Source organism: Palaemon carinicauda, chromosome 36 (assembly GCF_036898095.1).
Source record: "Palaemon carinicauda isolate YSFRI2023 chromosome 36, ASM3689809v2, whole genome shotgun sequence".
Lineage (NCBI taxonomy): Eukaryota > Metazoa > Arthropoda > Malacostraca > Decapoda > Palaemonidae > Palaemon > Palaemon carinicauda.
Window position 1 is genome coordinate 51,241,035 of NC_090760.1, and position 14,766 is coordinate 51,255,800.

General features: G+C 33.1%; 1 protein-coding gene across 1 annotated transcript; it reads left to right on the top strand.

Annotated features, from left to right (window-relative positions):
- Nucleotides 1-3,137: 3,137 nt before the first annotated feature.
- Nucleotides 3,138-9,092, top strand: LOC137628619 (uncharacterized; the record flags this gene model as incomplete). Its single annotated transcript, XM_068359770.1, has 2 exons — nucleotides 3,138-3,362; nucleotides 8,247-9,092. Coding segments are annotated over exons 1-2 (1,071 nt in total), but the record flags the coding sequence as incomplete, so codon positions are not given.
- Between the last annotated feature and the right edge of the window lie 5,674 nt (nucleotides 9,093-14,766).

Here is a 14,766-nt window from a genome sequence, read left to right on the forward strand (position 1 = left end):
GATCATGAATGTGTTGCTGAATAAAAAGATATATAACTCAATTAATTCTCGTCCATGGAGTGAAACGGACATTCGAGAAGGTTTTAATGTCGTTACTTGACTTAATGCATTTCCATGAGAGCTAAGACCAGTTCTATTAATAATGCTATTTTTTTTTTAAACAATAACATAAACAAACACCTCCCCTTCATATTTCAGTTTAAATTTGACATATTTCATTCAAGGAAATGTTGCAGATTTTCACAATGGGAACAGTAGTAACTTTACTTTTCTCTCTTTTCGGAGTTCTTTCTTTTTTAATATATCTTACAAAAGTTATTTTTTCATTGAGCATGTAAATTAAACAGTAATATTTATCGTGCATCCTTTTATATGCTATCGTTTCCGCGAATCATCAAAAGAAATGGTACAATCATAAGAATATCTCATCACCTATCCAACATATTACTTCATTATTTGGACCATTTTAATTGATGTTTCAGTGGAGCAGATTTCAAAACGTATACAATCTATACTTTATAAATGATATACCAGGTTTCATAATTTTCAGGTTTTACGGTGTTGGTGTTTCTTTTTCAACCCAAAGAGAGGGAAAAGTTTTTATTCCCTGATTATTAGTGTTTTAAAGAAGGCATATATGTTTCTGAGGCATTTAAGCAGTACATCCACTAGACCACACCGAAAGATAATCATAACTGGTTGATTATCATTGAGCTCTCATAAATCAAATTCGTTAAAAATCTATAAATCTGTCTTCCTAAATGGAATCTGTCATGAAATGATATGAATTTTTTCTTCCAGTGTGGGGCTTGGTTGACTTTATCATATTATTCAGTTTTACATCTTGCATGTGAAAATTCTTATTCAGGCTAACAAAGCAACACTTATTTAAGGGTTATTCTGCTTTCATTGTTATTGATAAAATTATTTTAGTCTTGCAAAAAAACTGAATAAAAAGAGCATTTTCATTGGAAGCACTCTTCACTTCAACATAGGTGCACCAAACTCTCTGAAAGTTGTGGAAAAACTACAACTTGCATCGTGAAAGGGTAACTTTCAAAAGTATACGAACATCTTTATACTTCTTCTGGTAGGATATAAGGCTGGTGAGCCTGACTAGGAAAGCATCCACTGCCATCACTGAAGAGTATGGTGTGGTCGGGGAAGGGGATTTTCAGTTCAGCTTTGCTTATACAAAAATTACAATAAAAGCGAGAAAGTTCTAAGGTAGTACATTACATCATGCTAGACCACTTTGACTAGATAATATGTTATTATTATTTTTATTATTATTATTATTATTATTATTATTATTATTATTATTATTATTATTATTTTTATTATTATAAAGTATTAATCATTAATTATTAATTATTACTTATTAATTATTGATTATTATTAATTATTATTATTATTAATTTCAGTATTATTATTATTATTACTATTATTATTGTTGTTGTTGTTGTTGTTGTTTTTATTATTATTATAAGTCATCCGCTGAACGATGACTGTTCACAACTTGCTCCCTATTGCTGTTTAGAACACTCTTTTCCTATACTGTACCTAGTACTGTAAAGATACGCGTGAGGTCACACTTCATAAGTACAATGTTTTATGTTCATTCCTTTTCTTTATTTTTGCATATTACTTCTCATTTATCTTTTCCTTGTTGTATTCTAGTTATTTCTCTTCCACTTATCAATTTTGTAGATTACTGACCGGAGCTTATGAAATCATACATGTAAATATCCACGACACAGCGTTATAGTTCTGTATGAATTCTTTTATGATTCATATTTCCTTAAAAATTGCTTTCTAGGATGAATTATTCCCTAATATTGAATACAAATTATTAAAATTCATATATATATATATATATATATATATATATATATATATATATATATATATATATATATATATATATATATATATATATATATATATATATATATATATATATATTGTTAGGTTGTTTGACCCTAAAACAACCTAGTTTAAATTTTTTAACTGCCCTCTTTTCTTTGTTAAGGCAGGAGACTAGTTTACTTTTGTCACATTGTGAGTGACAAGAGTCAGTCTGACTGACTCAGTCACGTTTGGGAAGCTAGATTGACAGGTTCTCGTGATGTAGTCGAGAACGAGCAGCCGGAACAGTTTTGAAGTATCACCTAGTTGATGGTGATGGTCCTGATACAGCAGGTGTGGGTCACTTGCCGTCAACCCAGCTCCTGAGGTCGAGATGGTGACCAAACCATGGTTACCAGTTTTGAAGAGATATTTTTCGTTGGCAGCGAAACGGCTGTCGCATCGACACTGTCGTGGTCGTTACCGTACAGTGTACGATAGTCGTCCTCGAGGATCATGGATTGTGTATGGCTCTTCAGTAATTATTGTGTATTTCATTTCGTGTATGATAGTTCATTAACTGGTTTTGTATCGGTGTTGAGCAAGTATTAGCTCTTGTTATTTAGTGAGGAGCAAGTGTATGGGCTCGTCTTTATTATCTTATTAGTAATGAAAGATTTTCTTATTTGTTTGTCGTTACTGCTGCTTACTGTGTTTTTGTTAATGAATTCTGTTAATTGTGTTTATCATTTACTTGACCTTCAAGTTATATGTATTTGTAATATTAAATGTTATCTGAATTTATGGTAATGATCATTTAAGTCACTGTGCTGACCATTATCTGTGCTTATTTTAATTATTGTATGTAATTTTTGTATAATAAACTAGGTTAAGGTACTTTAGTATTATCTTTCACACCCGCCCCTTTGGTTGTTACAGTCCATCATTTCATTCCAGTCTCATTTCTTTTAGTATTTTATGAACTTTATTGTCATGGAGAAGAGAAGAAGAAGCTCTGGTTGTTTAGAAACGCTATTTGGAACGCTCTGCTCACGTTGTGATTTTGAGACAGTTTTCCGAGGTTTTTCTTTTGAATTTGGACTACAACTTGTGAGTAAGATGTAAGTGACCTAATTAGTGTTCAAAGTGAACTTGTTTGTGTCACAGTTTATATTAAAAGACGTAGTTTCCCTCGATACACCTCCAAGGAATCGCCAAGCCGGAGGTTTCATGTCGCCTGAGGCGATATGACGTCATCATAGAAAACTGAGCGTTTTCTACCAGCTACGATGGCAAACAGATTTCCAATAGCTGCGAGACTTAATCCAAAGACTACAGCTGGTTTAAAATTTTCGTGTTCCCCTAATTATGAGTCGGCATGTGAAGTCGTATTTAATAAGTTAAAAATAAGTGAAAAAGACATACGAGGGTTTCAGAACATACCAAATAACAGAGTGGCTGTGAAATTTATTGAGAAGGTTTTTGATGTCTCTATACGAGAGTACGAAGACAAGGTGATTCATTTCGGTAATGGCAAAAAGGCCCTAGTAGTAAATTTTAGTAGTGTATATACCTATGGATCAATACGTTATGCACATTTTGATAAAGAACAGTATGGGAAAGTTCTTCATCTCAGACATAATACCTTGTCCTCACTTCACTCCGCATTCTCTACACTACAGGTATAAACATAATAAAACATTAAATTGCCTTATAGCGCACCGTGCCGGTTGACGCCAGGTTTATTTTTCCAATGAATAATACTTTTAGAAAACAATATAGATGTAACATCACATATTCTAATAACTTTTACAAACTTCTGTACTGATATAGCAGTGCATATTTAAAACAAAATGAACAAACTTTCAAATTAACATATAAGCCTCCTCTGCCGCCCAGGAAAAACCATAGATAAAAAACAAAATCTCAAGTTTTGAAAAAACTATGGAAACCTGTGTATCCACGGCAATAATGCAGAGTAACTCAAATTTGAGTGGTGGAACCTCACTCTTGTACTACTAATAAATAATAATGATAATAATATTAATAATAAATTCGACTTGCTCGGGCTAGCGTGCGCTAGAAAGTGACCACTTCCTAAATATCTCTTCAAACATCGAATACGTTTCACCCAACACTAAAACCTCATTGGCCACTGCCTACATAACAACTGAACTTAAGTAACAAGACACTTAAGATCTGCTTACATGTCGTTAGGACAATTATTTTTCGCTATACTTCGTAACGCGAAAAAATTCTAGTCCTCACTTCACTCCGCATTCTCTACACTACAGGTATAAACATAATAAAACATTAAATTGCCTTATAGCGCACCGTGCCGGTTGACCCTAGATAATACCAAAGAAAGGGAGAGAAGGAAAAAAAATGGAGAGAGAGAAATAAATGCTCCGATTGAATGATTTACACATTTAACCTCTTTTTGAAGCCTTTGACAAACATGTTTACTTGAAACAGACTACCAACACTCATGTCTATGAAGACACCTATCATTGACGTTATCGTTTGCGATGTTTGAACTTGTAGCCACAGTTTTAACAAAAAATTATGTTTGGTTACATTACAGGAGCTATTAAAAAACTTCTTAAAGAGAAATCGATCAAAGGACAAAATCATTTCAGCTTCCTCTGCATCAAGCAAAATACATCAAATATGGAAAAGCATTTGTGATAACTTCCGATATCAAAAACTAAACAGTATTGGCGATTTAATTTTTTTTTTTTTTTTCCTGTTCAACTAAGAAATCTTCAAATTACAACAAACTTAATTCCCCAAATCTCAGATAAGAAAACTTTAATGATCTATCAAAATAATAAAGAAGTTTTTCAATATAGGAAAATATAATCCGCACGGATTCTGCAACACCATATTATCAAAAAGATCCTTTGTATGCACCGATCTACCAGCTTAATGTTTCACAGGTGCTTGCAAAGATTTAACAAGTGAATTTTCCGTTGGATCTATGTAACCCCTCATTTCATGCATGCACGTTATGGCATAAATAGCTTGATCACTGGAGATTACTAAAACGCCGGAATCTAATAGAAGCGTGATAAATAAAGCAACATACAATGGCATTTCGCTTTGCTCGTGACCATTTTTGTAAGTTTCTCTTTGATGAAAGACAAATTTGTAGGCCTTGTCGGTGCTGCCATTCATCGATGATAGAAGATGCTCATGACAACTGAGGTCCCCCAATTTCCTGTCCAAATTATATGCCACCGTTAAAGACGACTGCTGGCATTTCATTGCATTCACGATCCTGGAAAGCAGATTCCAAAAATAAAACAATGTACATATATACTTGTAATTTCAAAAACCTTTACCTTCTATATCAAAGTTAAATTTCAGCGAAAAATTTCCTTTTTTTTTTTTTTTTTTTTTTTTTTTTTTTTTTTTTCCTTATCTTTGCCGTGTAATAAAACCTTTGTTACGTAAACACTCAAAGTTTAACAATAAAGTTTCCCTCGTTAATATGAACAGTCAAGATGCAGAGGACTCTCACTCAGGAATATTCTACTTAAGAATTTTTACCTCCATTTTATTAATAACCTTTGGTATAAAGCACCAAACCTCAAGTTAAAGCATCAATTGCCTCTGTACCTGGACACCAATATTAGAGATTAAAACCTCAACATATTTTTAAAAGTAGCAAAACAGTCTAAAGAATTAATAACTCTCACAAGTCCATAACTCTGAAAAATGTAAAAATGTAAAAAGAATTGACCATTCATCCATGTTAGTTGACAACACTTCAAAAAATCCGCTCTTTTGTACTCTTTCTGGGCTTACATACATTGATGACCTGAACAGTGTATTCAGTACAAGTTTAAATTCTTTGGCTTTCTATGATTTCCAAATCTGGCTTTTTGCTACCTACTTGCATTAAAATCGAAAATTTTATCTGGAACAACGTTCAAACATTGCCAAAGTACTTTACATAATTCTGTCGACTGCCTCCTGCTCCTTCATGTTTAATTTTAAAGATTAATTTGCTGTCCAGTTTCCAACCACTCTTTTCATGATATGAAAAAAAAAAATGCGCTGTATTCATCGCTAAAAACTTCAGAATTACTCCAAACCTACTACTGAGGTGTCACAACATATAAATTTCCCAACACCAGAGGCGTCACAATATAGTGATAAACTGCCTACACCTGAGGCGTCACAATATAGTGATAAACTGCCTACACCTGAGGCGTCACAATATAGTGATAAACTGCCTACACCTGAGGCGTCACAATATAGTGATAAACTGCCTACACCTGAGGCGTCACAATATAGTGATAAACTGCCTACACCTGAGGCGTCACAATATAGTGATAAACTGCCTACACCTGAGGCGTCACAATATAGTGATAAACTGCCTACACCTGAGGCGTCACAAAATAGTGATAAACTGCCTACACCTGAGGCGTCACAAAATAGTGATAAACTGCCTACACCTGAGGCGTCACAATATAGTGATAAACTGCCTACACCTTAGGCGTCACAATATAGTGATAAACTGCCTACATCTTAGGCGTCACAATGAAGTAATAGGTTAAATAAGTCTGATGCAAGTATATAGTTAAAGTAAGGACCAAAATAAAAAGAATGAATTTCTGCGTCAAAACGTGCTCCCAACCGGAGCATCTGATATTTCTTCATTAAGTTCTCAACTAGCTTTGCTCAATATGTAAAAATACAGAAATACTTTATCGTTTTCATTTTAACAATACCTTTCACGACAAATTTCGTGGAAATTATGTAACAGACAATTCTGTCCAAAAGATATTCGTTAAAATAACGTTTTCGTTAATTCAGAATGTTTGGCATCTAAACAAGGTCTTTAACGACATAGTTTATCCTAACACTGTAGTTACGAAATTCGCCTTCAGTATTCGTCCTCTGTAAACCTTTCCATATACAATTTAGAGTCTGAAAACCAATTATACTTTCTTGTAAATAAATCCAAATCTTGAAGCTTTTAAAGTAAATAGCTAGCATCCAATGCCCCTTCAAATAAACCATCCGCAGCTATGCCATCATCTAAAAATACTTCAATCTTCACTTCCTTAGATCTCCAATATCTAACAGACTTAAGAACTTTAGTAAAGATGTACCGCCGCTTCAAAAATATCTAAAGAATATCCATTATAAAAAACTTTTTAAATTTTTCCCCAATGAGAAAGATATTGGCAACGTTTTAATAGATTTCTATGCGATAAGCAGACTGTAGACTGATTAAATCCTTAAAAAGTTTGTAATAAAAAACCAGCCTTTGCTTACCATTCCCATTCTTGGTCACCGTCAAAGGAATTATTTCTTAGTTTTTCTGATACCAGTGTCACCCATTCTCTTAATAAATTCTGATTCGTCCCTTTCTGACCTATTGTTACCCAATCCAACAACCACAGTAACGGTTTTGAAATGGAATTTTGTGATCGCCCTTTTAGACGTCAATGACTATCTTACCGGACCCAATCTAATTCTGTTCAATGTATTGTGAATAACAACAACCAACAGGCGATTAAAACAATAAAATAAAATAAACACAATGTTCCAATTTCCTTGTACCAACTGCTAAGTATACAAAAAATAAAAACAGCTATATTTTCACTTATCTTTTCGACATCTTTCTTGGTACATTCCTGGCTCCAATGTCAACTCTCGGCCTTTATTGAGCTCTAGACCTCTTCCATCAAAGTTGATATGAATCCACACTTTCCTTCGATCTTTAACTAGCTTGACACTTTCGGCGATGCTGCTCTTTGCGTACTAACTCGTTTCTGCAGCAGTTTTAGATGTTCCTTGTCCTCCAAGTTGATAAACAATCGCATCTAATGCTAACATTTTCGTATCAGTTTCCTCAAAATAACGCGATGCTCATTCAAATGGTTTTCCATCATACTTTAACGAGGTGCGGATACTTGTTGAATATTCTGCTGGAAATCGGATAATAGATTGTCCATCACTTCTTGAAACGGTTTCAGCATTCTGATTGCTAACGTGAAAACACTATTCACATCTGAAGCTGTATTTGACCCTGCCTGGCGTCCTGGCTAATAAATTCGACTTGCTCGGGCTAGCGTGCGCTAGAAAGTGACCACTTCCTAAATATCTCTTCAAACATCGAATACGTTTCACCCAACACTAAAACCTCATTGGCCACTGCCTACATAACAACTGAACTTAAGTAACAAGACACTTAAGATCTACTTACATGTCGTTAGGACAATTATTTTTCGCTATACTTCGTAACGCGAAAAAATTCTATTCTCATGGGAGAGCAAGTGGTCTAGAAAATGGAACACGCACTGTGAAAATGGAAATAAAGAAAAATATCTCATCATCCATCAATATTTGTTGGTATAATGTTGTTTTTATATAATGGCCAGAAAAAGTTATGTTACAAGTGCGGAAGAGAGACTCATATGGCAGTTAACTGTAATATTGATAGTGAGCCTAAGTTAAATATTTTTAATTTGAATGATTTCCCAGCAATGCCCGGCCAGGATTCTGATAAGGGTCGGATATCGGAAGAAGATGGTATTCATGATGTTCAATTGGCAACAGGTAATGAAGGAAATGTGGAACAGCCATGTGATGGGAAGAGTATTGAAAATGATAAAGAAGAATCCAGCAACCCCGGAGAGGACCAGATAGACGACTTATGCGATGCAGTAGGAGAAACACTAGTGACCGTTCCCTCATCCAAGAATGTTGATGATGTTGCTGTTCATCAACACTCCGTCGAAATAGAAGGTCGATCACGTGACCTGGAGGGTCATGTTCCAAGTAATGGTGATAATGTAACAGATACCGACAGTGATAGTGACATCTTTGCAATAAAAAGAGCACCTGAAGGAGCTTCTCAAGTTACCAAAATAACCGAGGATAAAGGGCTTCCATCACAAGATGAACCTCGTATTCCTTATACAGTTGAAAGTTTCTTTCCGGTTGAGGATGATGTAAATGAAGAACCAGGAAATCTTAAGGAAATCAATATAGCGGTTTCAGTGCATAGGGATGATGAATCAGTGGATGGGGCTACTGAAGAACGTGACATGGATGTAGAGGTAAACAAAGTCAGAGATAATGAAGACGATTTGAAAAATGATGATAAAGGCTCAGATGTGATGCCAAAACGCCAGTGGAACATAGATTTGGATACTGTAGGTAAATTAAAGTTAATTAGAGGAAAATCCAATAAGGAAAAAAGGAAGGAAGAAAAAATGAATGGAAAAGATAGGTTGTCAAAGAAAAAGAAAAAGTAATTGTTTCAGTGTTCGTTGTTGTAATGGCTCTTTCTGTTGCCACTTTAAATATTGATGGCTTAAATGAGGTAATTAAACAAATAAAAGTTTTGTCCCTTATCATGTACTATAAAATTGATATTCTGTTGATTCAAGAACATAACGTAAAAGATATTTCAGGGTTGAGTTATCTCACTAATTTTATGTGTATAGTGTTCAATCCATCAATCAATTTAAAAGGAGGTACAATGATTTGTATAAATAATAAAACAAATGTTAAACTTTTAACCAAGGAGATGGATACTAACGGTAGAATTGCTGGTGTAAGGGTATGTTACAATAACTGCATTATACCCATTATAAATGTGTATGCTCCATCTGATGCAAGTAAATTTGCTGAAAGGGAAGACTTTTTCAGGAATGAAATATTGTATTACATGCGACATAATATTGATTATCTTATTTTTGGAGATGATTTCAACTGTATAACATGCACAAGATATTGCAGTAATAATAACAAGGCCTTACTGTCTAAGTCTATGAGTACTCTAGTGAAAAACTTTGCTCTGGAAGATAATTACAAACTCACAAACAGGATATTAGAATACACTTATATACGCGAAAACTATGGATGCAGAATAGACAGGATTTATAAGGTGAAATTATTTGATAATATAACATCTGCAGACACCATTCCAATAAGTTTTACAGATCATAGTATGGTTGTTTTGAAATTAAACATAAACACACAAAAAATTAGCACAGGGTATTGGAAGTTGAATGTTAAACTTTTAGATTCTGATGAAATTGATGAGATTTTTTTACATGTATGGCAGTTTAAAAAGCAGAAAAGGGGTACATTTGATAACATACTTTTATGGTGGGACTGGGCAAATTCACAATGTAAAATTTTTTTTGTCAAATTATGTAAAAATATTTCTCAAGAAAAGTATGAATTGCTGAATTTATTACAAACAAGATTGCGTCAACTTTATGATATTAACTATAAAACTAGTGTAAATTATGAAAATATTAAGATTTTCAAGAATAGGATTTGTGACATCCAGAATGAAGTATTAGAAGGTATAAAGATAAGAGCCAAACTAAATGATCGTAAAACTGGGGAAAAAATATCTGCACATCTACTTGGTGCTGAGAAAAAGAAAAATCATACACGCATTACTAACATAAAACAAGCAGATGGTTCCATTGAAGAAAGCACAGAGATAATTTCTGTTTTTATAAAGGAGCACTTTGAAAATTTTGTAGTAAGGTAACTGGTCAGGTAAAAAGTCAACATTATTTTCTTAACCTATGCCATTCTGTCCTAAATCAAGATGATGTAAGTTTGTTAAGTAGAGAATTAGAGGAAATTGAGATTTTTTGATGCTATCAAGAGTATGTGTAAAGGAAGATCACCAGGGTATGATGGACTTCCTATAGAATTCTACAAAAAGTTTTGGTCTTTAATAAAGTCTGACGTGATGGAAGTGTTCAAATCCATTGTGACTGATAAATATATGTCAGATAGTCAAAATTTAGGTGTAATAAAATCATTAGCTAAAATAGGAGATTTATCGTTGGTGGAGAATTGGAGACCTATATTCCTTCTGAATGTTGACTATAAAATCTTTGCTAAGGCTTTAGCAAACAGATTGAGATGTGTTATCGGGAAGATTTTCTCCCCTGAACAGTATTGGGCAGTGAAGGAAAGGTCGATTGTGAATTGTAATAATACGATTCGAGATGTAATTTTTCTTACAAAACAAAAGAGTGAAGACTTAGCAATTCTAAGTTTAGACTGGTCTAAGGCTTTTGATAGAGTTATCATGGATTTTGTTTTTAAAGTAATGAAGAAATTTGGTTTACCAGATGAATTGGTGGCTCTAGTTAGAATATTGTACAAAGATTGTGTAAGTAGTGTCTTGATAAATGGGTTTATGAGTTAACCTTTTTGTATTAAAAGGTCAGTAAGACAAGGCTGCCCTATGTCATTGCTGTTATATTGTATATTTCAAGAACCTTTGTATAGAGCAATAACAAGATAATAGGGAATAGCCTTCCAAACAGTGTAAATATAATATGCCTGCAAGGTTATGCAGATGACTATTCCGTGATCTTGTCAACTGATTGAGTTAGAGAATGTTATAAAGAAGTACAATGGTTTGAACTTGCTACAGGTGCACAGCTAAACAAGGACAAAACTAGTATAATTGGGTTTGAGAAATGAGAAAACCAAAAAATTTGGCCTATCAGTTGGTTGAAAACTGTTGCAAGTATCAAAATTCTGGGTATAATTTATTATAGTGATTTTGAGGTTACATGTGAAGAAAATTGGTCTCGCCTTACTCAAAATATTAAAATATCCATAGATATGCTAAGTCAAAGACAATTATCTATTTTCCAAAGAGCTATTATTTTTAATTCACTAGTTTTGTTCAAAGTTTGGTATATATCACACACTTTGCCTACTTTGAAAAAAGAACATTGCTCAAACAAATATGCATGTGTTCCGATATATATGGCAGGGAACTTACCATCCTGTAGGTAGAGATACTCTTTGTTTGTCGAAAGAGAAAGGTGGATTGGGAATTATAAATGTTTATTTTAAGTCCTAGGCAATTTTCAGTTCGACGGCTCTAGATGATATTAGAAAGGATATTGATTTAAGTAATTTCTATTGCAAGATGAGAATTAGTTTTTTGTTGGACTTGAAGGAATTAAAGAAGGTTTCATTTGTCAACATCACTTTATTCAGTTGCTTTTAATGTAATCAGAAATGTTTATCACCATGTAAAATTTCCTAACTTAGGTTCTAAAGATTGTTATAATTTTATAAGGCCAGAGAGTGTCCCAAAAATTGAAGGGAGTTATCCACTTTTGGACTGGAAAATGGTATGGGACAGCATAAACAAACCTTCCATTGGCATCATGGAGAGAGAGTTTGCCTTTCAATATGCTCATGGAACTTTGGCGACAAATAATCGTCTGAAAATGTTGAATATCAGAGACAGTGATAAATGTGATCATTGCGATGATGTTGAATACAGTTTGCATATATTTTACTTTTGCAGGCACATCTAGACAATATTGATGTATGTCAAAAGTATATTATTTCATACTTGTGACATAAACAGGGACAATTTTTTAAACACATTAATGTTCATTTACAGATATAGGACGAAACGTGATTATAATAGCGCCACTGTATTGATTATTGGTTATTTATATGCTGTTTGTGTCAGTAAGAAGAAACGATATACGAAAGAGGAAACAGATGCCTTTCTTAAGTGCAAATTTCAATATGATAGGTGGCTTTTGAAAAATATCTATAAAGAAAGAATGAATAAAATGTTCACTAAAAAGTATATAAATTATTGTTTTTGAGTAACTAAAAATTAAAATAAAGATGTGTGATGTAAATTATTAATTTAGATGGATTTGTTTATAGAAAAATGCAATTAAATGTAATTATAATGTAAATATTGTGATTGTAAAGAAGATGTAATTTAACTTTTTAATAAAATGATAAAAATAAATTGTCATGAGGACGGTGGTCATGACTATATATATATATATATATATATATATATATATATATATATATATATATATATATATATATATATATATATATATATATATATATATATTATGCATGTTTCTCTACTTTTTTGCAAGTCTATGTTCATTAGGAAATTTAGATTCCATCACTCACCTTCTCTCCTGACTTTTTCCAATGTCATAAAATTATTGTATATGCTAAATAGTTAGTTCAATTTTGGAGGAATTAAAAACCTATGATTTTACAGAGAGGCAGAAGTATTAATCATGAGTTCCAATCTTGCATGTCCCCTAAAGTTGGGGTTGGTCTAAAAGTCTCGTGCATCTACAACTATACCTTTATAAATGTAAAGGACACAACTACTTTGCTGAATGGTAGGACAGAGTCCTACTAACTTCGACTATGAACCTATATACTCCGTCGTCATTCATGCCCCTCACCCCACCCTCCTCATATCGCAACAAATCAGTAGCGGCCTGGTTACCTATTTGACATCTTCAGAAGGCAAAAAAAAAAAAAAAAAAAAAAAGGAAAAAAAAAAACGTTTCGTCTAAGGGGACCTAATACTTAAAACTCTCTTCTTTAAATTAAAAGGACTCAATGCGGAAGTAAAATTGTGATGATGTACACGTGGCCTCTTTTCCTTATTAGGTAATGCTATTGTGGCCTCTGCCATGAATATTCCATCAATCTATGAGCATTCTGGTGTGTGTGTGGATATGTTTTTTAACCCTCCTGTGCACATTGTTATATTTAATTTTTTTGGTAACTATGATGAACACTTGTTATCATCAGGTTATTCGCATGACATTTGAATTGTTATATAATCTTTATAGCCTTAGTTATATTTCGATAACTACTTTAAAACGATAACTACTGACTTTGTATCGTTTCACAAGATATGACGATTAACATTCCTTTAAAATCTCTCTCTCTCTCTCTCTCTCTCTCTCTCTCTCTCTCTCTCTCTTCTCCGGTAGAGGTGTGAACTTTTTATAGTCGCAGAAGTTGAAGTATCTAGCGAATAGAAATGGGAAGTCGAGAAACAAGGTTACCGAATAAGTGGTTAAAAATAGGAATACACAGGAGTAAGGTCACATTGACAACTTCTGCTTTCTTTGTTGAGTATGATAGATTTATATGACAAAAATTTATTTTTACTCATGTGATTATGATGTATACAAATAAAGAGAAATACTTGGATTAAAAAAAAAACAGTTCAGTAAATGAAGGGATTCAGAAAAAAATATTAGGTGTTAATTTCATACTTTTGACACTGAACCAGGTATGAATACTTTTTGTATGCAAAACAAAACTATTACTGTCCCCTACATATCATAGGATATGATTTATGAATTTCCTATTTTCTTGGATACTGATCTACTTCATTCCATACCAGAACGGTAATTAGTTATGTTGCGAAGTCTTTGGTGGGTGGAAATTCCAATTAACAGGCAGAAGTGTCTTTACCACTTGAGGTCAAATTTATTCCCATCTTAGGAAGTGGAAATTTCTTTAGATGCAGATGAATAGTATATCGGGACAGGTAAACGACCTGAAAAGGGTTGAGGAACTGCTTGATTAGCTATGGGATAAGCATTCCCGATGTCAGTGTCAATAATTTATATTTTCTTACTCTTGTGAGAAGCAATAATATATATGATTCCTATTATAAAGATGGAAACTTCTTTAAAACAGCTCTCATGAGGACAGGAAAGATGTATAGTACGATCCTATTTGATATTGTAATACAAGGGGCGAAAGGACTGGTGAAGGAAGAACAGAGGAAGAACCGGGAAAAAAATAAGATAACTGGAAAAGAGGTTTTTTTTTTTTTTTTATAAAAGAGATATATAAGTTGATGGAAAAGACTATGGACGACATAGAAGGACCTAAACTAGTTTATAATGTCATTAATATTAATCTTATGGGAAAATAGATGCAAATTTATGGTATAGATGATAAGTGTTTGAGAACAATTGATAGATATTATGCAGATATGAAAAATGTTTCGTTGTTAAAAATTTCTAGGACTAGAAACTTAGTCAGAAATAGACAGTGGAATCATTGATATTTGCAGAAGATACTGTACTGACT